The sequence below is a fragment of the Antechinus flavipes genome, chromosome 1, assembly GCF_016432865.1.
Source record: "Antechinus flavipes isolate AdamAnt ecotype Samford, QLD, Australia chromosome 1, AdamAnt_v2, whole genome shotgun sequence".
Lineage (NCBI taxonomy): Eukaryota > Metazoa > Chordata > Mammalia > Dasyuromorphia > Dasyuridae > Antechinus > Antechinus flavipes.
Window position 1 is genome coordinate 54,247,273 of NC_067398.1, and position 25,057 is coordinate 54,272,329.

The 25,057-nt window shown below is 38.1% G+C and overlaps 1 protein-coding gene across 1 annotated transcript in view; it reads right to left on the bottom strand.

Moving 5' to 3' along the window:
* Nucleotides 1-334: 334 nt before the first annotated feature.
* SLC6A6 (solute carrier family 6 member 6) overlaps nt 335-25,057 on the bottom strand; it is a 135,608-nt gene continuing 110,885 nt past the window's right edge. Inside the window, exons 11-15 of the mRNA XM_051982932.1 lie at nt 15,755-15,892; nt 14,032-14,134; nt 13,542-13,642; nt 8,627-8,797; nt 335-7,077 (exon numbers count right to left, since the gene is read on the bottom strand). Coding sequence (XP_051838892.1) covers nt 6,937-7,077; nt 8,627-8,797; nt 13,542-13,642; nt 14,032-14,134; nt 15,755-15,892 — 654 coding nt within the window. The 3' untranslated portion in view covers nt 335-6,936. The remainder of the gene's footprint in view (nt 7,078-8,626; nt 8,798-13,541; nt 13,643-14,031; nt 14,135-15,754; nt 15,893-25,057) is intronic.

The following is a 25,057-nucleotide window of genomic DNA, read 5'->3' on the forward strand; positions in this document are numbered from 1 at the left end:
GGGGAAAGCCCATGGTTCTGTGAAAAAAACAGAACCTTAACTAGGAATTTTTACAACTAGGCAGTGCAATGGGAGAAGTGGGGAGGAGGGGATAAGGAGAGGGGGGAGGGAAATCTCACCCTAAGTGCTGCTTCCAGAAAAACATAAACCCTCATGTCAGACAAAGAGGCGGGAAAGGCTGAAGATAGTGTGGATATTCTCTAAATATTGGCATCTTAGAGCAAAGCTCCAGTTATCCTGCCCTAGTTATAGTTCTGAGAATGGCTCTCTTATTAAGAATTTTATTTCCAGTGAAAGTAAACTGTGCCTTTTAAAAAAACAATTATAAGATTCATTGGATTTATAAAGGAAAGGTTTATTTTTATCTGTTATAAGGTGATTACAAACTTCTCTAAAAAAAAAGAAAAGCAAAGATGACTTAAAAATATCGATATACATATTATCTAAAAAGCAAAACAGAAAAAAAAAAACCTGCCAAGTACAAACAGAGATTCATATCATCAAACATTTATACACAAAGCTTGTATACTGCAAGACTGAATTACATGCCAAAAATCTTGTTCAAATACAAATATTCCTTTTCGGAACAGTCTCTTGTGGATTTTTTTAATTTAAAAAAAGCTGAAAATGTCTTAAAAATATCTTTAAAGTTTTAAAAAAGTTCAGATTATCCAGACAGATTTGTGTTTGAAAGGAGGAAATAGGAAGATCCCCACTTTCTAATGTGCTAATCATATAGTCACAGTTGCTATGATTTTTTTTTTAAAGGAACCCACATTTTTAAAAAGCCAAATGCACAGACGAGATGTCACATCTGATGTAGCAAAACTCTGGAAAGCATCGGTAGTAACATTCACAATGCCACAATGAAGAACAGCTTCCTACTGAAAAAGGCTTTCCAGGGAGAATTTGGCCTGGATGCCTCCAGTACCCAGGAAGGTCACCTTCTGTATTTCTTGTGGTTTTCTGCCCTCAGAGTCCTCAGTTCTCTGTGTCTGATTGGCCCCCAAATCCTCCAAGATTTGAGTATATTTTAATTCATTTTTTCCTTCTGTTTTTATTTTACTTTTTGTCAGACGCAAAATTATTTACAACACCCACACAGAATCTGATTCCAAAACTGAGATTTCCTAAAATCTGGTCACATGCTAAAAGAGATCTATGTCAGTTCAGTTTCATGCTTGCTTTGTGCCTTGGGTCCCCACTTGGGAGTAGGGGGTAGGGGAGGCTTCTCTGTCCTGAGTCTGATCCTTGCTGAATGATGAATGTCCAGTGGGGAAGATATTTTAGGTCTTAATAGGTGGACCTTCCCTCCCTCACAATTGAAAGTACACCTGGAGATGCTATTTGGGGGCTGTTTCAAAAGCTTTGCTTCTTTATCCCCATTCTGTCTTTCATGACCATTAATGGGTCCATGACATCTTAAAAACACGGGGAGAAAAAGGGGAGCCCTGAAGGCAAAGGTGGTGGGCATAGGGCCCCCTAGCACTGAAGAGAATACTCAGAGCAATACAGTTTATCAATTTAGATTTGTTGCCTTAAGTGGGAGAAGTGACTTGGTAGAGTTGAAGGCAATGAGATCCCTAGAGGTAGGGAGACCATGGGACAAGATGGGGAGCCTGGGACTGGAATCCAATGGAAGGAAGAAGGAGCAAAGTTCAAGAAGGGTTAAAGAAAATTCAAAGAGGTCCCATCAAACAAAGCCATATGGAGCATCAGAGAAGTGATCCTAGAGTTTGTGGAGAAATCTGGCAGTTGTATAGCTATTTTTTATGGGCAGTGGCCTTGAACTATGGACAGTTCCACACATATGGAGCTGTGTAGATTATATTCAGCACCTCATATCAAAACAAATAAACAGGAAAGGCTAAGGGGGACTTTTCAGTCATTACCCTCAAATGTTACCCTTTTCTTCAAATGTTTCTCAGGCTTTTTTAAGCACTCACATTTTCCTCGTCACTGGGGCTGTTATTTAGACCTTAAATATATTGCTTATTCCAATTTCTTCAAAAGCTGATTAATTGCTTGGGCGCTTTAGTTACAATGACTGGCAGGATTGTGGAAGTGAATGAGCCTCCAGAGGGTAGAAAGTGAATAAATCTCAGCTTCAAAGAGAAGTCCACCTGGCCAATCACAGAATCACAATACTTGCCAAGCTGGAGGGATCCTAAAGGATCAGAAGAGATCCCCAACAGTAGATCAGAATCTACCGGCAGTTCTTGAAAGCTTACCTGTCCTAACGGATACACTAGACTACCATCTAGACTTTGCCAGGCTTCTCAGTCTGAGGAAGTGCCAGAAGTAAACGCCTTTTCTTGTTTGCTATGTAGAATTCTCCTTTCCACAAATTGAGAAAAAGCCCCCTTAATTCAACTCCCATCTTGACAGATTTGGTAGATAAGAAGTCTGTTCTGTGAGCTGGATAGAACTTTACCATCTTTACCTCATCTAGAGGGGTATAACTTCTTCTTCTTCTTCTTTTTTTTTTTTTTTGGCAAAGCAATTGGGGATGACTTGCTCAGTCACATAGCTAGTAAGTGTTAAGTATCTGGGCCACATTTGAACTCAGAGCCTCCTGACTTCAGGGTCAGTGCTTTACTCCTTGAACCATCTATTTCTCCCCAAATTCTTCTAATAGGAACACTAATAATTATTAAAGTCTGAGCTCTGCCTGAAACTTGGGAAACCTTAAATGAGTCCCTTCCTCCTTTATAAATCTCTTCTATAAAAACGTTCTCTGAGATCCCATCTAGCTCTTACATTCCAAGACCTAAAAGGTTCTTTCAGTTCTAAAATTCTCTATATGATTATAGGGGGAACATTTTCATCTCTCATGTTTTATGTTCTTAAAGAGCCTTTCCAAGATTTCCATTTATCTTAATCCAATTTTGAATAATATTTGGTGGTAGCAGATAAGAAGGTAATGAGATAGAGTTGTACTGTTCCAGAGAAACTTCAGATCAGTACCAAGCATCATTACCATGGGGTCAGAGGTAGAGTGGTGGGGGAAGAGGAAAAACAAAAACCTGGATTAGTAAATAGGAGACATGAGACCTAAGTTCTAGATCTGGGTCTAGCACTAACGATGTAGGATATTGGATAAGTTATTCCTCATCTCTGAACCTCAAGTGTCTCATCTGTAGAAAAAAGGCTTGGACTAGATCATTTTCAAAGTCCCTTCCAGCTCTGACATTCTATGATCTTTGGATTCTCTCAGAAGAAAAAGCTACTCATTCATTTGATCAAGTTCATTCCAGTTAAGGTTTATCCCAGGGCCTGTCCTTTGATTCCAAAGATTTTTCTTTTCTCTCTTTTTTTTGCTCCACCAATTATTTTCTTCCTATTCTTTAAGATCTCACAATCTGGGGCATCTCCCTAGGGAGGAAAAATGGTGAAGACAGTGCATTCCTTTGGCTTGAAAAACCATGAAAAATGGTGTTTCAATCGCAACTGAGCCCCTCGCTATCCAGAGGGCCGACATCTCATGTACTTGGACAGAATTGGACCAGACTCATTAAAATGCTAATTAAAAGTTTGACTTCTGTAGATAAAATGAATATATAAAAGCTGACCATTATTACACATACTATTCATGGAGTCTATACAGACAGAATTGTCATAAGGGAGATCATGTTTGATGATGGGTGAAACACCAAGGTTTCTGAAAATGTCATCAGCTGGAGTAGCCAACCTTCCAGTTGCCGGCTGAGAGCTTTGTCTAGAAATCTTTGGTCTAGAAAAATGACTGGCCTGAGGATCTTGAAAGATGAGAACTTCCTCAAGCCAGTTGTAGAATGTGCGAATTTAGGAAGGACTCAGAACACTACCGTTTTTCACCCCATATTTCTACTTTCTGACCAGGATGATCAAAAGCAGTAGCTTGCCAGCTTTGGGGTTAAAAGGGGGATAGCAGAAAGGGCCACTTTTGTAGGTGATTCACCCATCCCCAATCATGATGAATGGTTAGTTCACTAAAGTTCCATACAACAAATAGGTCACATTTCTACAAAGAAAACCAGGGTCGGGGTGGGGGAAGACACATTTACAATCATAAATACCTAGAAAAATATAAACATAGCAGAATTGTTAAAGAGTTTGGATTATAAGTTACATTTGGCAGAATATCATTGGGGTGGTGGTGGTGGTGGTGATTTTTTTTTTTTAACGGGTGACATTTAGAACAGATAGAAGTATTTGAGAAGCACTGCCCTCCCACCTCGAGCACCCCTCCAACAGGACATGTCGCAAACACCTCTCTGTGTCTGGAGTCAAGGATGGAGGGCAGGCTTGCTTAATGAGATCCTGCTTTCTGAGAATCCAGCCTTATCTCTAAGCTAGGCTGAATCCTACTACCAGGGCCAGAGTACCTTATCCCAGGAAAAACAGAAACAAAAACAAAAACACTTCATTTCATACACTTCACTTCATACAATGAGGTCATTGCATATGTGTGTGACACTTTAGAAACTTTTTTATTTTTTGGTAATATACTCTGAACTTGGAAGCAAATGATTTGAATGGCACAGTTCAAGTTAGAAATGGGGCTGGTGTCTCCTTAAAATGGTGATTTTAAAGGTGTAGTACCATCTTCTCTGGTTCATAGTGGAACATGATTATTCACCCTGTAGGGGGTTGGGGAAATATTGTCTTGGGGGTATTACCCCCACCGACAATATTAATATATAAACTTTTTTTTAAATTCTCCCATCCCTCAGTTCTTCCCTTCCCCCTCTCCCACTTCCATCCACTGTCTCTTGCTATGTAGTGTATGTCTAAACGACACATCTAGCAACATAAAAATTAGCGTTTTGCTACTCTGGAATCTACCTAAAGCTGGATGCCTGCCCAAGTCCTATCCCGTCGCTATGAAATGGACCATGGTTACCCCCTGGATGATGTGGAAATCCCTTTTCTTTGAGCCTTGGGTGGGCAGGTGAACCAGGAGGCTGCTTATCTTAGCAGTGGCTGTTGAGAAGACCGAGTTGCAACATGCTGCTGTTTCCCCGTTTGGCTGTGACTAAATCTGGATGGATGTCCAACGGACAATTCAAATAAGCCAGGAGGTAGGGAAGGGATTCGCCAGAGTGTCTCACTGACTGCTGGCTACCTTTCCCTCCTCCTAACTCCAAAAAGACTTAGTTACAGACTTTGCTGGAAGGCTTCTATTTCCATATCTTTTAAACAAATACTTGGAGATGGAAAGAGGAGTTGATGAGAGAAGTCTGGGAAATGTCAGAAAGAGTAACAGTACACTGGATTTGTAGTGACTGCCACATCCCCAAAGTCCCACTCAAAACCCCCCAATCCAAGGCAGGTCCCAAATGCACATCACACTTCCTTTGGTCCACTTACACTCTCCTCCTTCATCCCTGTAGCCATGTGACTCATCAAATGCATGGGTTGGTTTAAAAAAAGTCACACCTTAATGGTGGGTTAGGGATTCATGATTTTTTAGGAATGTCAAGAACCAGGTATGTTTCCATTTAAAAAAAAATGTAAAAACAAATTAAAAAACAATAACAACAACAAAAATGTGATGGTATGGAAGCAGATATGGACCCTGTAGCTGAAACAAAACCCTTCAAGAATAGAGGTAGTCCCCTGTGATTCAACAGAGACCACCCCCTCCTTTTCCTTAGGGCTTCCTGAAACCTGAGCACACTGGAGGAAAATCAATTATTTGAAGATCAAGGCCGAATATGGATAAGCAATTCTAGAATGACCCCAAAATTATAAATGGGTCAGCCTGACAGTTACCATAAAAAACCCACCTTGGTGGGTCTCAGTGCCTGTAGCTTGCCATCCTTTATCCCCTAGCCCTGCCAGGAAGACTGGGGAGCCCAACTCCATCGGGATGGAATGAGGAGCTGATCTAGCAAAATGGCTTGCAAAACAAAACTAGAGGGATAATCTTTGCCACTGATGAGTTATAATAAATATTAGAGGTCTACAAATGTCTTTAATGAGTTCTAATTTTAAATCATAATAACTGTATTCAATTCAATTCTTTGAAACTATAGAATATATATATTTTTATTAACGAAAATTTTCAAAAGTCTAGATTATGATTCTTTTTTTTCCACTTTATTAAAAATTTTGCTGAAACAGAGGCTCTTACTACTCTTAGAAAGTCTTTAGTGACACTACTTCTGCTGTAAACTCCAAGACAAGTTCATTTCTTTTGCTGTTTTTGCGGGGGTTGGAGGTCTCTTGTTTCACTCTCAGTCTTGTGTGTGTGTGTGTGTATGCGTGTGTGTGTGCATCTCTCTCGCCTCAGCTACAAATACAAGGATAATGAAGCTCCAACATCCAACTTTTTAATGGCTTCACCTCCCTGCTTCCTTCATCCTTCTGATGCAGCCCTGGGCAATGTGACCTTGGTCAACAATGGCCAACAGTCAACTGGCTTACCAGGTCCTCTCCACCTGCCCATTTTGTTTTTGCCTGAACCACATTCAGAAGGTACTACACCTTTGAAATGTTCAGAATGGCATTTCTTTTTGCTCTTTGGGACAAAGATTACCCTAGAGCTCCTGTGCAAGACCTAACCACACCAGCACCTGGAGATTGCTTTAGAAACTGAATATATTGCTGGCAAGAAGATCGATTCAAGTGGTAAAGGTGTATAATCATAGCTGGTTATAAAAAAAATTAATAAATTCCTGTAATACATCTAATTTGATATGAAAGCTCAGTCTCCTTTGAGACGTCTGCATGTGGTTACCTTATAAAAGTCTTTAAAAAAAATACAACACACACACGTGCGCACACATGAAAAATAACTTTCTCTGTGAGAATGAAAAAACAAACAAGAAAAAAAAACAAAAAAAAAAATCCAATCCTAGTGCAAATATAAAGCTCTGTAAACCTGGTACTATGAGAATCTAAGGTTAGTAAACGGCAGTTAAAGCAGGTTTCTCCTCTCACAGAGAGAGCTCACATCATGGTCTCCACAATGATATGGGTGGGTTTCATGAGGTTGCCATTTGAGTTGTCCCTGGAACAGAATGGTGTGGACCCCTCAGGCTCATGCTGCCACCGATGTTCAGGCTTGGGAACAGTTGCTAGCTTTATCCTCTGAAAGAAGACATGAATATAAAGGGAGATACATCACAAAAGATGAAACAAGGTCCTCATTTGTGGGGCTACCCATACCTGCAACTTGGCTAAGCCATGGTGGCCATAAAAGATCTGGGTCCACCAGATCCACCTTCCAGTTCATTTAGAAACCTTCAGTGACTAGTAATTCCTAGGTAATAAAGTTCAGCATCCTTTACCTAGCATTCAAGACCCCTCACACCCTGGATCTAACTTATTTGATCTATAGTTTGGGTAGCCAGAGCATACTCAATAAGCACACAAAATCATCTCAGTCAATGTTGGTGCTTTCTCAGAGATTCTATTAGGGCCAAAGCAATAGCACCATCATATCCCTGTAACTCTGGGCAAATCATTTAATCCGAGCCTCAGTTTCTCCCTCCCCCTCTACCAGGAAAATGAAGGAACCTGTGTTCCTAAGACTTATTTGAAATTCTTAGGAATAGTAACAATTTAATATCTCTAAAACACCTTAAGAAGAAATGCTATTTCTACAACCAACTTGCTTTAAGGTATATCTTAAAAGTACTATCACTTCCATTTTACAGAAGGAAAAACTGAGACACAGAAAAAAATGAACCATCACAGATTATATCCCTAGAGAGTATAACGAGTATCCTAAAATAGCTGAGCTAAACGAAATTTCTCATGGCTAATTCAAAGGAGTGTAAACTAAAAATTGGTTTCTTAACTTTCTCCAGTTCACACTTTCCTTCTCACTTCCTCCCCCTCTCCTTTGGATTGAAAGAGCATCACTTGGCTGACAGATGACAAATTGTCCCATGTTTTGTCTCAAAGCCAGTTTCCAGCCTCATGCTCCAAAACCCATATTCCATGACCCACACTACTTCCCAGCAGAAGAAACCTGCTTCCTAAAAGCTGTTTTCCAGATTCTAATGAAAGAAGTATCATAAAAGGGACTGGAAAGCCAAAGCCAAAGAATATGCTCCAGCTCCAGAGAAGAATAAACCCTAAGACCTTGGAGGCTGCCCAAGTCTAAGTGTTGGGGAGAGTTTTAAGGAAAACCTTGTTTCGTTTTGTTTCTAGCAGGGGTCCCACTTTCACCAGACAATGGATAGTTTAAGTGATTATTAAGAAACTTCTTGAGACAGACGAGAGGCAAAAGGGCTGCCAGGGAAATCAAAAAAGGCAGGGAGTACACAGTCTGATGCTGGCGTGGGTAAAAGATTAGAGTTTCCTCTCACTGGGCCATGTAGGAATTAAATAGAACAAGAATAACAAGAAAGAAGGGCTACTATTACTTGATTACAGACTCACAAGAACATGGTCCTTGGGGTCTGGAGGGCAGCAGGGTCATAAAGCAAGTTAGAAAGAAAACCAAGAGTAGAACCATGTCCTCTTACTCCGTTGTTCTCTTCCCTCAAATAATTCCTCATTTAAATCTCTAATTTTATCCTTGGACATGGAGCAGGACCTCTCACCCAGGAATATGGGGTAATTTTGTAGTGTCCAGGTGTAGGGTATTGTCTGGGATGGACTCCGTGCTACAGAATTGGAGGGTTCTTACCTCAATGAGTGTTCCACGTGACTGGGCAATCCGGATGACCATCACTAAGGGGATGCATAACATGGAAGAGAGGGCCAAGACCCAGCCCAGGCCTATGGCCCAGCTGGGGTAGACGTACTCCTTGTTGTAGGTCAGTGGTGTATGTTCAGCCAGAGAGAAGATGAAGCATCCCTATGGAAGAGGAGAAGCATTATGGAGGCGAGTTCTAGGGAGAGTAGCTCTAGGTGACTGTCCATGGTTCTTAACCCTTTTTTGTACCACAGCACCATTGGCAGTCTGGTAAAACCTATGGATTTCTCAGAATCATGTTTAAATACGCAAAATACAATATAAGTGATTTCACAAAAAAAACTAATTATAACGAAATAGATACCAAAATATTTTAAAAACAAGTTCCCCTTACACCCCAGGTCTTTGATTGTCACAAGTTTGTTTCAGGGTAGATGTAGCAGGTATAAAGTGCTTGGTGCAAGGTCATTCCCGAGTCTTAAGGCTAGGACTCCTGGCTGACCAGAAAGGTGGGTTGGACTAGAGTAAATCCCAAGTAAATCTATGGCCCAATTCCCCTCTAATCCTCAGATGAAATCAGGTTAAACTGAATAACAAAGATGATAAAATATGGGAACAGTCAACTGTAGAGGAAATATGGATAGATGGGAACACTACTTTTGTGATAGAATTCTTAATTTCCCTGAACTTTTTTCCTTCCTCTTTTATTACATAGAGGTATGAAATTATTTTATAAAGACAATAGATAATAGATTTAGAAGAGACAAGCACCCTCATTTTATAGATGAAATAACTAAAATCTTACCAAATTTTCATCTTCCTAAGTCCTGCTCAGTAGCAGAAAGCCTGGGATGATTATACTGATTCATTGGGACTCTAGGGCCAGCTTTTGAGCCAGATACAAAGAATCTAGATCATTTAGAGGGTCAGAATATAATGTGTTTGGCTCAGTCCAAGATGGTAGATTTAGCCAGAAAGCTACAATACTGTATTCTTGGCTGCTCAGAGTTCTAATGAGAAAAGTGTGGATGACTCACTGCCAATCTATCCCCACTATTGAAGGATTTAAAGTTAATCCAACTTCTGCTCCGTTTGACCAAGTATTCTAATGAATTTCAGTTAATGCCTGCTACCTTCATCTGATCATGTTCAAAAAGAGAATCCTAGGATCACAGAAATCTAGGATCTAGTCAGGTGACATGATGTATAATGTGCAGCCAAGGACAATGAGAAGTTAAGAGATTTGACCAGGATTACCCAGATAGTACATGGTGGGAATGGGGCTCGAATTTATCTTCCTAATCCCAAGCCTCATTCCCTATCAAGAGAAAATATGAAAGAATCAAGTGATAAGAACATCAGAGAACCATCATAAACCAATAAAACTAGTTATGAGCTTTTCTTAGCACTCCAAACCCTTTGTGCTGATTTATTTTCTCAAGAACTAGAGAAAGACTATTAGAAACCCTTCCATAAAACAGGTCTCAGATTAAATAGACACAAAGTTAGTGACCACTGTTCTAAAACAAGGAAAATCTTTCCCTTTAGGTTTCTTGTACTCTCAGTCTTGCCATGCTTTGATGGAGCCTAGAGATGATTGTGGTCTCTTGAAAACAATTCCAGTAGGGTACAAGTTCTTCCAGACAGAATCCATTTAACTAGAAAGGCTTCAAGTGTGGTCTCCATGACAGACTGTATATCTGTCACCCATGAAAGAATCTAGTTCAGAGGCTCATGAGCTAGATGAAGATCACAAATTCTTTTGATCACAGCAGCTCTTGAAATTAGGTTGGCACAATGCTTGGTACCTAATGGTCACATTATAAAGGTTTGTTGATTGATTTAAAGCTTCCAATTAAGTCATGGAGGGAGACCACAAGGTGTACTGATATAGAGAAGGCTCTCAACAATGATACAAAGATCATTTAAGACAAGGATTCTTAACCGAGATCTGGGAGCCTTCTTGCATGTCTTGATAATTGTATTTCAATATTATTAGTTTCCTGAGTAAACCTGTGCATTTGGTTTTGTGTATTTAAAAATATATTCTTATTACTGTTCTTAAGAAATGGTGAGCAGGCTGACTTCAGAAAAGCCTGGAAAGACTAATATAAACTGATTGATGTTAAGTGAAATGAGTAGAACCAAGAGAACATTGTACACCATAACAGCAAGGTTATATGATGAATAACTGTGACAGACAAACGAAAACTTGGTTGTTTTTGGCAATGAGGTGATTCAAGGCAATTCCAACAGACTTGTGATGGAAAGAGCCATCTGCAGAGGACTATGGAGATTCCATGTGGATCACAACATAGTATTTTCACCTTTTTGTTGTTATTGTTTGCTTGAATTTTTTCCCTTTCTAATTTTTTCCCTTTTGACGTGGTTTTTCTAATCAGCATGATAAATATGGAAATATGTTTAGAAGAACTGCATATGTTTAACCTATATTGGATTACTTGGTGTTTAGGGAAGGGGGGAGGAGGAAGGGGAGGGAGAAAAAAATTGGAACAAAAGGTTTTGCAAGAGTAAAAAATTAAAAGTTGTTGTTATTTAAAAAACTTTATTATAAGAAATAGTCCTTAGTTTCACCAGATAATCAGAAGAGACCATGACATTTTAAAAAGGGGTTCAAAAGGTCTATTTTAAGAATCAAAGTAGTTAGAAAAACTTTAACAATTATCTACTTAAAATCACTTTCTACTGATGCAGAATATACATTTTTAGGACATACAAAAACCACATAAAGTAAATATGAGGTGGTTTTGGTGGGGTAGTCATTAGCATCAGATTGGGAATCAGGACAGATTCACAGGAAAAAAAAGAACTTGAACAGTTCTAAAGGTATAAATATAGGAGGAAATGAATGAACTGGCTTCAAATCCACTTTGCCACTTACTACTTGTGTGACCTGGGGAAGCTATTTATCTAACCTGGAATCTAAATAAATCCATCTGTAAAATTGAGATGAAAGTATCTAGAAAGTGTTTGAAGACCTGCTCTAGTTCTATTCTCATTCTTCCCTCCTCTCCTCCTTTCCTTCTCTCTCTTAAAATAATAACAATAGTTTTATTTTCCCAAATATATGCAAATATAACTTTCAACATTCACCCTTGCAAAATCTTGTGTTCCAAATTTTTCTCCCTCCCTTCCTCTCACTCCCCTCCTCTAGATAGCAAGTAACCCAATATGAGTTAAACATGTGTAATTCTTCCACATTTATCATGCTGCATAACAGTGATCAGATCAAAAAGGGAAAAAAAGAGAAAGAAAAAAAAAAGCAAGCAAACAACAACAAAGGTGAAAATACATTGTTGTTCTATCATCTTTTGATCCTAAGAAACTAGGGAATATAAAGGAGTGAAAGGGGAGAGAAGGGAAGGTGAAACAAGAATTTACTAAGTGCCTATCTTAAGTCATGCACTCTGTTGAGTAATTTACAAATATTAATTCCTTTGATCTTCACAGCCACCTTGGGAGATAGACTATTATTATTAATCCTCTTTTTTTGAAGTGAGGAAACTGAGATTCAGTCACTTGGCCAAACTGGGAAATATTTGAGACCAAATTTAACTCATATTTTCAGTACTCTACCCCCAACACCACCTAGCACCACATAGCTGTCTAGGGATTGTAAATAGCAGGGGTAAGGAAGGAATGTACTCTAGACTTAGGGAAGAGGTAAGGAAGAAGCCTTGGATATGGGAGATAAGAGTGTTGTAAATAAGGAATAGAGAAGCCAGGTTGGCTGAATCATGGATAGTGGTCCATGGAGAATCATTGAAGCTTAAGGTTTACCTCTAACCTTCAGGTCATCCATCAGGGAGTGAATGGTTGACTGGTACCCAAAGGTATCCTTGGAAAGTCATAATTTTTGTTGTGAACTTGGTCTTTAAAATATGAGAGCACGTAGTTGTGGAGGGGACAATATAATAGCTGGCTCCTAAGCTTCCAACATCTATTCTCTTTAGCTGCCTTTTGCACATATAGTAAAAATTTCAGCAAACAACTCTTCAAATAAGAACAGAGAACTGGAAAGCAAATGTTTGCTCCTCTTACTAATATTATCAAAGGCAAGTATTTGTTTCCAATGTTAAGATGAAGCCAATATTTGATATGAGTTCTATTCTCTGGGGACTTTGAAGAACTCCACAGGTGACAGAGCAGTAAAGACCATAAATACGAGAGACAGCAACATTCACCTGAATACTAATTTGCCCACCGAAGATGGCTGGCAAAAATTGTTTGCTTCTCTTTCTTCCAGTGTACCAAAGTCAGGATCCCAATGAAACAGAGGGCCAAAGCATGAATAAACAAAATTTATTCATCCCAGACTCAGCTCTAGAGCAACTGAGCCTCTAAGAACCAAAAGAAGTTGGCTATTGTCATGAATGATTTAATTGAAACATGAAGTAAAAATAATTGTTTAATTTTTTTCAATCAGATCCAACTCTTTGTGAACTTATTTGGGGTAGGCTTCCTTCCTTCTCTTTATCTTTCTTTTTTTTCTTCCCTCTCTCTTTCCTTCCTTTCTCCCTCTCTTCTACAGCTCACAGACTAGAGTTAAAATGCTGCCTCAGATATTTATCAGCTCTGTGACCAGGGCAACCTATGTCTGTCTCAGTTTTTCTCATCTGAGCCATGGGGATAATAACAAAACCTACTCCACAAAATGGCTGAGAAGATCAACTGAGATCATTGATGCAAAATTCTTTGTAAATCTTAAACTGTTATTTTAAAACATACACTCTTATTGGATGGTGGAAAAGATCTGGTAACTTAGAGCAATGGTTTTTCCTGATTGGTGTTCCCAAGGCAAACTTTTCAAAGATTACCATCTGGTCTTCAATCAACGAGATCAAAATCTTTAGAGAAAGGGGCACTTAGGAAGTTGACAACTTACGGTGCAAAGAATTGGTGTGATGGCACACCAGCTCCATTTCATCCAGGGGTTAGGTCTATATCCAATCATCTCCTCAATGCGATCATAAAGACGATCAGCGCCTGGAAGAGACACACTATCAATCAATTCACAAGTATTTATTTATCTATCTTTATTTACTCATTCTTTTCCTGAGGCAATTCAGGTTAAGTGACAAAGCCAGGAAATGTGAGGTGTCTGAGGCTAGATTTGAACTCAGGTCCTCTTGACTTCAGGGCTAGTGCTCTATCCACTGCACCACCTACTTGCCCCTTAACAAGTATTATCATGAGATTTTAGTTTCTTGCAAAGCTTTTTTTTTTTTTTTTTTTAATAATAATGAGCAGACACCAGGTGGAAGTCTTGAATTCTGAAGGTTCTCATTATACCATGAACTTACTCCTTTCCCTTGTTTACCCACTAGGGGACAGTGACATTTAAGTCCATTTAAGTCAACAATTAAGGTACTTACCAAATATCCAGGCAACAGCAATACATTCAAAGAATGCAACCCACAAGAGGCATACACCGCTAGCTGCATAGTAGTCAAAGAGTTGAAACACATACATGCCACCCTGTGAAGAAATCACAAAGAAAGTGAACTTTCCTGGCACTGGGGACGAAAGTCCAAAGCCATCAGCCCCTCCCACAGAAGCAAAAGCCTGATTACTGAGACAGTGACAGACCTAGGTGATGACCAACAGTGAAACGACATTGGGACCAACTTTTTTTTTTCCAAAACAAAGTCCCCAGATCAAAATTGTGTACTGAAAAATCATTTCTCACCCCAAAGTATTTATATACAAACCAGAGTCAAGATTAGCTTCCTGAGGAAGCTCAGGAGAAATAACCCCCTACCCCAATTTTTCAAATGTTCACTGTGATCTGAAGCAATTTGTTGATGTATTTAAATTGACTTAGGAAGGTTCTGAAGTGGGGAAATGAGGAGGCAGGAAGCCAATTGTTAACCAGGACAAGATATCTCTTGCTATCAGCATGAATATTTTCATTTGTTTTTGTCTTAGCTTTTATTGAAAATGTTGCTGCTAGGCAGTTTGAAATAGATGAGAAGCAAATTTAAAAAAAAAAAAACCCAAAGATAAATTAACAGAAATATAGATAATTAGGAGGAAAGGAGATGGATAGAGAATGAATTCACTTTTTATTTTACCACTAGGCTTACTTGACATTCTATAATTTTGTTTTATTTATCATTTCTCACCAGATTGTCATTCATTCAAAGGCATCTGCTATTCTACCAAGAGGCAAAGGCATTCATTCTTACTTTCACTAGTCTCTGCTATTGGGATTTGGTTTAGTAAACAGTGACTTTAAGATAAACATTCTAAGAAAGTATAGTGTCTCAAATGTAGAAGCTGCCCTACTAGGTGTCTCCGTTTCATTTTTCTTCTTGGTACATCATATCCTTCACTTTAAGGGAGGATTCAAATCATTGAATAACTATTTAATGATGCAGTTTTCTAAGCAGAACATTTTTTGAGGGAAAATTATTTTAAAATTTAATTTTAACAGGAGATAGAAGGTTTCATCATGCAACTGAGTAGGTACCAAAAAAATCATATAATGGCCCTTCAAGGTGAAAAATGACATTTTGTGAACCTTTTATGGGCCTTGCAGGAGGCTTTAATCCTAAGTGAAATATTTTTAATTGATGTAAGCCATCAATACCAGGCCCAAAGGATTATTTCAACTTCTGATTTTTTAAATAAGTTTTGATAGTCCACATTTTTATCAAAGAAATTTTCAATTCCATTACAACAATCTATCTGTAGGATACATTTCTCCCTGCAATGCAGTTCCAATTCAAATAGAAATCAAACAAATTTTGTTTGAAAATTTGTGTGAAATTTAGTTTCAAAAAGAAAAAAAAAATCTAAGAAATCAGTACAAAGGATGTTGGGTCATATCAGCCAATTGTAATAGCAATTTGTAACATGCTGTGGCTGCAGTCACAAAAGAAAATTATATTTATATAATGCTTTTTGTTCATTATCTCACTTGGCTCTGAAGGATCAACAATAGTTATACAGTTGGCCAGTTTCCCACTTTCAAGGAGACTAAGGCTTTAATACCAGACTACATGAACTAAACGGCTTTTAATATTAACAGAAATAGAATATGTATCCACCAAGGACTGGAAAAAACAACAATAGTGGGTGTCCAGGAGTACTTACTTCAGTCACCATAGTAAGGCCCAGAAAGTAGCTAAGGATACACACTAAACCAATGAAGATTTCCCGTCGGTAACCCTTCCTTAGGAAGGATGGGTACAGATCAACCAATGATGTGATCAGTCCTTCAACTTCAACAAACTAGAAGGAAGAGAAAAACATTTTTAAAAATGTTTTTAATGTATTTTAAAAAATACATTGGAGAGCAGTAATGAATTGAACCAGTTATACCCAGTGAAAGAACTCTGGGAGATGACTATGAACCACTACATAGAATTCCCAATTCCTCTATTTTTGTCCACCTGCATTTTTGATTTCCTTCACCGGCTAATTATACACTATTTCAAAATCTGACTCTTTTTATATAGCAAAATAACTGTTAGGACATATATACATTTATTGTATTTAACTTATACTTTAACATATTTAACAAGTATTGGGGGAAGGGGTGGGGGGAAAGAGGGAAAAAGTTGGAACAAAAGGATTTGCAACTGTCAATGCTGAAAAATTACCTATATCTTGTAAATAAAAAGCTATAATAAAAAAATACATTGGACTGAATTCCAGCTGAATTCAATGATTTCCTTTAGCCTAACTTCAATATGCATCCTCCCATCTCCCCAAGCCCACTCCAATCTCTAGCCAACCCAGTATAAAGGAGAGAGATTGGATAGTTCTAAAAGGATCAAATGTGAGGCCTTAATCCAACTCTGCCAAAGACTTGCCCAGTAACCTCGGGCAAATTACTCCACCACTTCTACCTCCTTTATAAAATAGGTAGGGAAGATGGATGGATGGATGGAAGAAACAACTAAAGTGGGAGGTACAAATGTAAGCCAGCAAGACAGTCCTTACCTTCAAGGATCTTACATTCTAATGGTGTAAGACAACACATATAAATGGTAGGAGGGAAAATCAGGAGGCAGAGAAGGTTGGATTAAAACATCTGAAAGCTCCCTTCCAGTCCTGGTTTTCTATGAATTTAGTCTATCTATCACTTAATTGCAAACCATTCCTTTTAAAGCTGGAAAATTCTAAATGTAAACACATATGCTATTTAATTTGGAACCTGTTTTTCCATGAAAGAGAAAAATGATTTCATGTCATGCAAGTTTCAGATAACTGAGAAATCCCATGCCAGAAATACAGAAATATTATCATCTAGAGGTTATTTATGGCATAATAGTAGTACATGCTCTCTTTCTCCCTCTCCCTTTCTCTTTTTTCCTCTCCTCTCCTTTCTGTCTCTTATTCTCTCTCTCTGTGTGTCTGCCTGCCTTTATATTCTCTCCATCCTATGTCTCTGTGTCCATTTCTGTCTCTGTCTCTGTCGCTCTTGATCTCTCCTTCTCTCCCTTTTTCCCTGCCTCGTAACCTCCCTTTCTCATCAGAATCATCAGGGAAACAAACACCCTTTAATCTAGAATTTGAAGGTAATCCTGTTCTCTCCTCCTGTTCTGCTGCCTAGCTCTGTGACTTTGGGGCAAACACATCCCGTGCTGGGGTTCAGAATTAACATCTGTAAAAATCAGTGGGCACTGGGCCAATGCTTCCTCAGGTCCCTTGTAGCTTCACCATGCAAGATTTTTAGTTATGCTGATCAATAACAGAGATACTAAGAAGTAAGTGAAGGAAGTTATGACCTCAGTGAGTGAGTTTTCCTCATTACCTTGAAGCTTGCAGGGAGAATAGTATCAGATTTAGAACTAAAGGGATCTCAGAAGTCTTCTGACCCAAACCCTCTCCTCCATTTTACAGAAAAGGAATAAAAGTAGAATTAACCAAAGTGATTTTTTTCGGGATTATACAGCTCATACATTTTTGAACCCAGGTCATCCCAATTCCAAACCCAAGACTTTTACCTACCTCATCAAACATATTTTGCCAAGGTGGCAACCGAGACCCAGAGAGATTAAGCAACTTATTTAAGATGATAAGTATGGTAAGGGGCAAAGGCAGGACTAGAACTCAGATCTATTAACTCCAGGTTTTCTACCAATGGCACTGCCTCTCAAACAACAGATAGCATCAACTATACCAGACCATATGGTGTGTCTGGAAGGCTGCTCTTTAATCTGATGAGCCATAAAGGCAAAACTTATTTTAGCACTTCTCTTTTCTTAGAATTTGATTCCTCACAGGCAGCAGCTCCTACACTGAGAGCCTTTTCCCAGCCATGCATCTGGGTAGTTGAGGGGATAGAGTACTGGGTCTAGAGTGAAGGTGACTCCAGTTCAAATTCAAACTCAATCCTATACTAGCTATGTGAGCGTGGGCAAGTCCCTTACCCTCAATAAAATGGAGATTGTAACAGCTCCTACTTCATAGATCCAATGTCACATTTGTAAAGTGCCTGGCACATAGTAGGAGCTATATAAATGTTTATATTTGAACAGGAGTGAGGACAGTCTGCAAATGGAACTTGGATCTGACAAAGGTGCAATGAAAAACTGAGGAAGGCAAGAGTTCTTTAGGTTCATGGGAAGGAGAAACCACTCTAATCTATTTATGGATAAGCTAACAGATGCCTTCAAAGATGAAGAGTTAGCAGATTAGCTGAGTCAGTGGAAATGCATAAAAACTGCTGCTTAGCTTCCTGGTAAGGAAGGGGAAATGCTGGTCGGAGAATAAGGAGACTTGGTTCTAATACTGATTTTGTCACTTGCCCTGTGCCTGGGTCATAATCCCCTTATCTAGAAAATAAAGGGAAGCCCTTTCAATTCTAACATTCTATTTTGTCTCTGCTCTGAGGGCCCTCCCATCTCTTACATTCCATGTTTTCATATCTTTTTCAGAAAGTTCTATCATTCTGTGTTCTAAGGTATCCTCCAACTTGAATATTTTAAGTTCTAAAATCCCTTCCAGCTCTAACCTTCTATATTCTAAGGTATTCTCCAACTTGAATATTCTAAGTTCTAAGTTCCTTTCCAGTTCTAATTTTCTACATTCTAAGGTATCCTCCAACTTGAATATTCTAAGTTCTAAAATCTCTTCCAGCTCTACCTTTTATGTTCTAAGTATCCTCCAACTTGAATATTCTAAGTTCTAAAACCCTTCCAGTTTTAACTTTCTACATTCTAAGGTATCCTCCAACTTGCATATTCTAAGTTACAAGACACTTCACAGCTTTAACATTCTGTTTCTTTAAATTAATTTTAAATGTCACTTTGGAACTTGCATATTCCCTGTGCCTAACAAAACAAGGCGAAGTTGACAAGGCAATGCTCCTGTTAAGCCCTGGGCAGCACAGATGAGGATATTTACTTTGTTTGACATTGGTAATTCTCCTAAACCTTCTGTCACCTTTTAAAAAAATGTCCAGGGTACACTGATTCCTAATGGGTGTTTTTTATTTTTAAACTTGCATGTTAACACTCTTCTGGAGCTTGTTCAGTCTTATTTCCCAGTCACACTTGACCCAATTCTAGAAATTCAAGGAACACAATTAGTGAAAATTGACTTCTGCAAGGATCAATGACTTCCACATTACTGAAGGCCTTCCCATTGACCTAAGGGATTGGCTGTGGAGGGCCAGACTGGGTTTTTCAAAATTCAATTGGAAAAAAGCTGAAAGGTCCCTTTATGGAGCTTTCAGATAACTACTAATAAAGCTGATTGTACATATGAACATAGCAGACAGGTTAAATAATATTATGTGCCATTTTGTAGATGAGGAAACTGAGGCCCAGACAGCTTTTCTGAACTATAACATTGCTAAATAGATTAATCAGCATTATATAGGTAGTAGGCAGTGAGAAGGTCAAAAACAGCTCTCTATCTTAAGGTCACTTCCAGCTCTGACATTCTAGGTTCTAAAGCCCTTTCCCGACAGCAGATAGTGCACTTGACCTGGAGTCAATAAAACTTGAGTTCGAATGTGATCTTAGACACTTACTGGCCATGTGACCCTGGATAAGTCATTTAACCTAGTTTGCCTCGGTTTTCTCATTTGTAAAATGAGCTGAAGAACGAAATGGCAAACCACTCCATTGTCTTTGCAAGAAAACTTCAAATGATGTCACAAAGAGTTGGAAATTATTGAACAATAAAAGCCCCTTCCAACTCTAATCCTTTATGTTCTAAAATTTCTGCATTTCCACACATTCTACAATCTAAGGTCCTTCAAGCCTTTAATCAGTGTTCACTGGTCCTCTCAGATTTTAATAATTCTCTTTTCTAAGGCCTCTTCTGGTTCTAATATTCTAGGTTTTCCTAAGTTGATTGGAAAAGTGTCTCAGAAAGCTAACCCATAAATAAACGCCTATTCCAACTCTAATTATCTATGTTCTAATACTGTGTCCTAAAGTTCCTCCCTCCAGACATTTTAACAATTCTCTCTTTTCTAAGGCCTCTTCTGGTTCTAATATGTTAGGTTTTCCTAAGTTGGTTGGAAAAGTGTCTCAGAAGACTAGCCCATAAATAAATGTCCTTTCCAAACTCTAATCATCTATGCTCTAATACCGTGTCCTAAAGTTCCTTCCAGCTCCAGACATGCTACACTATAAGATCCTTCAAGCCCTAAATCAGTGTCACTGGTCCCCTCAGATTTTAACAATTCTCTTTTCTAAGGCCTCCTTTAGCTCTAATACTCTAGTCTTTCCTAAGTTGGTTGGAAAAGTGCCTCAGAAGGCTAAGCCATAAAGGAAGGCTCCCACAAACATTTACAAACATTCAGCCTGATGGTCTGAAAGGAAAAATTTGGATTCTCAGAAGCATGTGCCAACTATCCTTGGGAGAAAATTTTATATCATAACACTGATGTCAAATATGGCTTAGGATCAATGACAGCTTAATCTACCTGGAGCCGGGTGTTTCCCTCTGCAGAGTTCCACAAATGTTTCAGGCAATGGATCTGGCCATTCTCCCACCCCTTTCCTCATCCCTTTAAGACCTAAGTTTGAATACTGCTTCACCATCACCTCCTACTTACTGCACGCTATCTCCCGCCTTGGATTCCACAAAGCTGGATTTTCTCGTTTCTCCTATTTCTCGGGCTGGTACCTCCTCTTCTCCCCCTCTGTCTATGAGTATTCCTCTAAAAGCGAGGTTCTTGGACCTCTGAGTTCCTCAGTCTCATCCTTCCCTCCCCTCAGTGTTAACTCATCTTCCTGACTATAAGGGTTATTTTTAGCAACCAAATCTCCATCTAAACTTGGTGAGACCCTAAGATCTCCAACTACACACTGGCCTTTTCTATTTGACTTTCCCATTTCAGCTTCTCCTGTGTATTTGGACAAGTCTTCTAGGCCCTCTGGGTCTCAATTACAGGAAAGAGAAGTGGTATAGTAAATCCCCTTAAAAAAGTAAAATTATTCATTTATAAAATAAATTTATAAAAGACATTTTCAGTTGTTTAAGCTTGACTTCAGAAACTTAATAGTTGTGTGACCTTGGTCTAGTAATTTAATACTGTCTCAGTTTCCTCATTTGTAAAATGATGTATAATTTAACCCAAGGCCAGCCAGGAGGCTCAGGGGATAGAGCACTAGACCTGAAATCAAAAAGACCTACGTTCAAATGTGGCTCAGTTACTCGCTGTGTAACCCTGGGCAACAAACAACTTTGTTTGACTCAGTTTTCTCATCTTTAAAACGAGCTGAAGAGGATCTCTGATCTCTCTCATATCTCAAGAAAATCCTAAATAGAGTCACAATTAACCAGACATGACTGAACAGACTCAATAACAAGAGGCTTCAGTTTGTTCATTTTAAATAAGGCAAGAGCATTAGCTCTGTTTGTTAATGGAACTGGTACACATACTCTGGAAAGCAGTTTGAAACTGTGCCCAAAAGGTTGCTACATTGAGCATACTCTCTGACTCAACAATATCACTAACAATTAGGCCTTTATTCTCAAAGAGATCAAAGAAAGAGGAAAAGAACCCATACGTATAAAAATATATACAGCAGCCCTTTTTGTAGTGGCAAAGAACTGGAAACTAAGGGGGTGCCCAATTATAGAAGAATGGTGGAACAGATTATGGTAATGTGAATATAATGATCTATCACAATATTGAACAGTGTATAATGGTATAAATGGTATGTAATGGTATATTATAATGGTCTATTATGTGGTGAGAAATGATGAGATGGATGGTTTAAGAGAAACCTGAGGTGACTTCTATAAATTGATGAAAAAATAAAGTGAAAAAAACAAGAGAAAAAATTATACAGAAATATCATAAACAATTTTAAAAGCCTTAGCTTATCAATGGAATAACAAACTTGATTCCAGAGGACCAGTGATGAAGCGTAATGCTCACTTCCTAATGAGAGAGGTGATAAGACTAAAAATGTAAAAATAAGACATTTCTGGATGTGGCCAATGTGGGAATTAGTTTTGCTTGATTATGCCTATTTGTTATAAGTATTTTGCTTTACTTTTTCTTTCATGAAGGGAAGGAAAAGTCAGGGGATAAAATATGTTTGTTAATTTAATTTTAAAAATAAAAGCTCTCATTTATAAAGTAAAATTAATTTTAAAAGTAAAATTGTTCCTTTATAAAATAAAGGGATTTGACTAATGGTTCCTTTATTATTTCATCAGTTCTTTGGCTCTCTCAACAACACTAATTTTCTCTTAGTCTTGGACTTGAAACCCAGAGTCAGTTTCAGTTCTTCTTCGTTGATTTACTCACTAAATCCCACTTATTTTTCCTTTACTATGTCTCTTTTAAATAGCCCTTCCCTTCTAACCCCAAGGCCAGGCACTTCATTCAGGAATTAGACCTTTTCTAGATTAAAACATCAGGTTCTTAACTGCTTCTCCCACCTGCATTTTCTCCCTCTTTCAATTCATCCTGTTTGTTGATACAAATATGTGGGAGCATAATGGCAGGAGAAGATAAGACAGGGAGAAGATAAAGAGCCCTTGTTCAGTCTCTATTGCATATTAAGGCCAATGTAAGGTTCAAGTTCACTTCTCTTTGTGCCTAAGTACCATATGAATCTCCAAGTCCCTGCTAGTTCTAACCTTTTCTGAAATCCGCACAAACCAATTTCTATAAACACTGTGTTTGTAATGCCTTGTCTTGAGGATAAAAAGTGGTTCTCCACTGCCACTCTCATAAAATCTAAATTAAAATTCAAATACTGGATAGACTGCTGGGCCTAGATTCAGGAAGGCTTAAATTCAAATTGAGACTCAGACAGTTACTAGCTGTGTTAACTTTGGGAAAGTGATTTAAACCTTTCTTTGTCTCAGTTTCTTTATCTGCAAAATGGAGATCTACCTCATAGGATTATTATAAGGATCAAATATGATATTTTGTAAAGCATAATATCTGGCACATAGTACCCATTACATAAATTTTAGCTATTATTATTAAATAACACTATTATCATTATTATTATTGAACTCTGTCTAGCTTTCAGGAATCATGAACTGGTTCTATCCATTGCATTGGGAAGAATACTATATTCAGTGATTAGAGAACCAGTGTTTAAATCCTAATTTGATTCTACCTGTATGATCTTGGACAAAGCTTTTAATTTTCCAGAGTGCAACTTCCTTATTTATCAAATAAAAGGAATTGGGCTAAATGGTCTTGAGATCTCTTTCAGTTCTTATACAAACCTATGATATGCCATCATTTCTATGGAGATCCTTCCTCTAATGATATTGATCATGACTTATTCATAACACTTTTCCATGAGATCTCATACTTCCTCCTCACTGGTCCTACTTAATATTCTGGAAGTCTTGACACTTTCACATTGGATGGGGACCAGTAGAATACATGAGCTATTTTTCTGATATTCCTTGCTTTTGCTACATATCTAGTCCATCTCATTTTTTAGTTGTAAATATTCCAAGTGAAAGCACAAACATATTTGACTCTACTAGAAAAAAAGGAAGAATTTGAATTTGGAGGACCTGAGTTCAAATTCTACCTAATATGCCTTATAATCTTTCTGGGCTTCAATTTCCACTTCCAAAATTATAGCTTTGGCCCTTTCAGCTCTAAATATCAGTGGATATTGATGGTTATATAGCATCCCAAGAAAAATCTCATTGTTCAAAAAGGTAGGTCTTATCAGAAAGATGGTATTAAAAAGTCTGCAGTTTCCTACTCTTCCTCCTATTCAATTCTGCATCCAGTTCATTTTCCATCTGCATAGTGTGTTCCAGATATGTCAACTCTATAATTACGGCCATTCAAATGTATGCACATGGGGTAGGAGTCGTTCTTCATTCCAAGTGATTCTTCTTCTGCAGAGAATTATGCTGAACTTTTTTTTTGATGATTTTAGATCTCAATTAGGAGGTTCTCTAGGATTCTAGGACATGATGCACTTAGTCATCACAAGACCCTCTATGAATAATATCATCTTAAGAAACTTTGCTATCTTTGGGGAATTCCTTTTTCCATTTGGAATCTGACTGGAAAATTTCCATGATGGTAATAAATATCTTTGGCAAACATCTCCACATTAAAACTCACCTAAGTATTAATGATATGAAAATGATTAATAAAGGAATCTCTATTATCGAATCTTCCCAAGAGATCTGGAATAATTTTAATAATCTTTAAATGTGATGTTTTGTTTTAACAAATGCTTTTTTATGTTTGACAATTAATAAGCAAAGTAGAATCTCATCTTCTCTGAACCCTTTAGTCAACTGTAGTACACTGCAGAATTTCATTTACAAAAGCTTGCCCATTCCTTTTGCAGACTTTCATTAAGATGCTATATCATAATGATTTTTCAGAGATGGGAAAGAAGACTTAATATTCTTTTAATATTTACTTTGGGGGGGGTCATAAAAAAATCCTTCTCTTTCAGTTGCCTAAGAGTCAACATTCAAAGGTCACAAGTGTTGTCCCTTTAGACCATCTCTGGAAATGCTTGCTAGAGTTCAGCAGTTATTTCCATCTTTATTTTCATTTTCTAACAAATCTATTATGGTTTCCTATGAAATCTTGGCAAATACCTACGGCACAAATTTCTCTACTCTTCTATGCACTGTGGATATGTGATACTTATTTGTTTTAAGGCCCCCTTGTACATAAGTAGCTGTATCCACAGTGATTCCAAGGATGGTGATGAATCCTTTCAGCACTGACCATCTCCCATATCATTCTATTTATGGTGCTTGGAATCATCATTATTCAATCATTTTCAGTCATGCCCAATTCTTTGTGACCCCATTTGGGATCTTCTTTATAAAGACATTAGAGTGGCTTGCCATTTTCTTCTTCAACTTATTTTACAGATGAGGAAACTAAGGCAAACAGAGTTAAGTGACTGGCCCAGGGTCACACAGCTAGTGTGGGGCCAGATTTGAACTCCGGAAGAGGAGTAG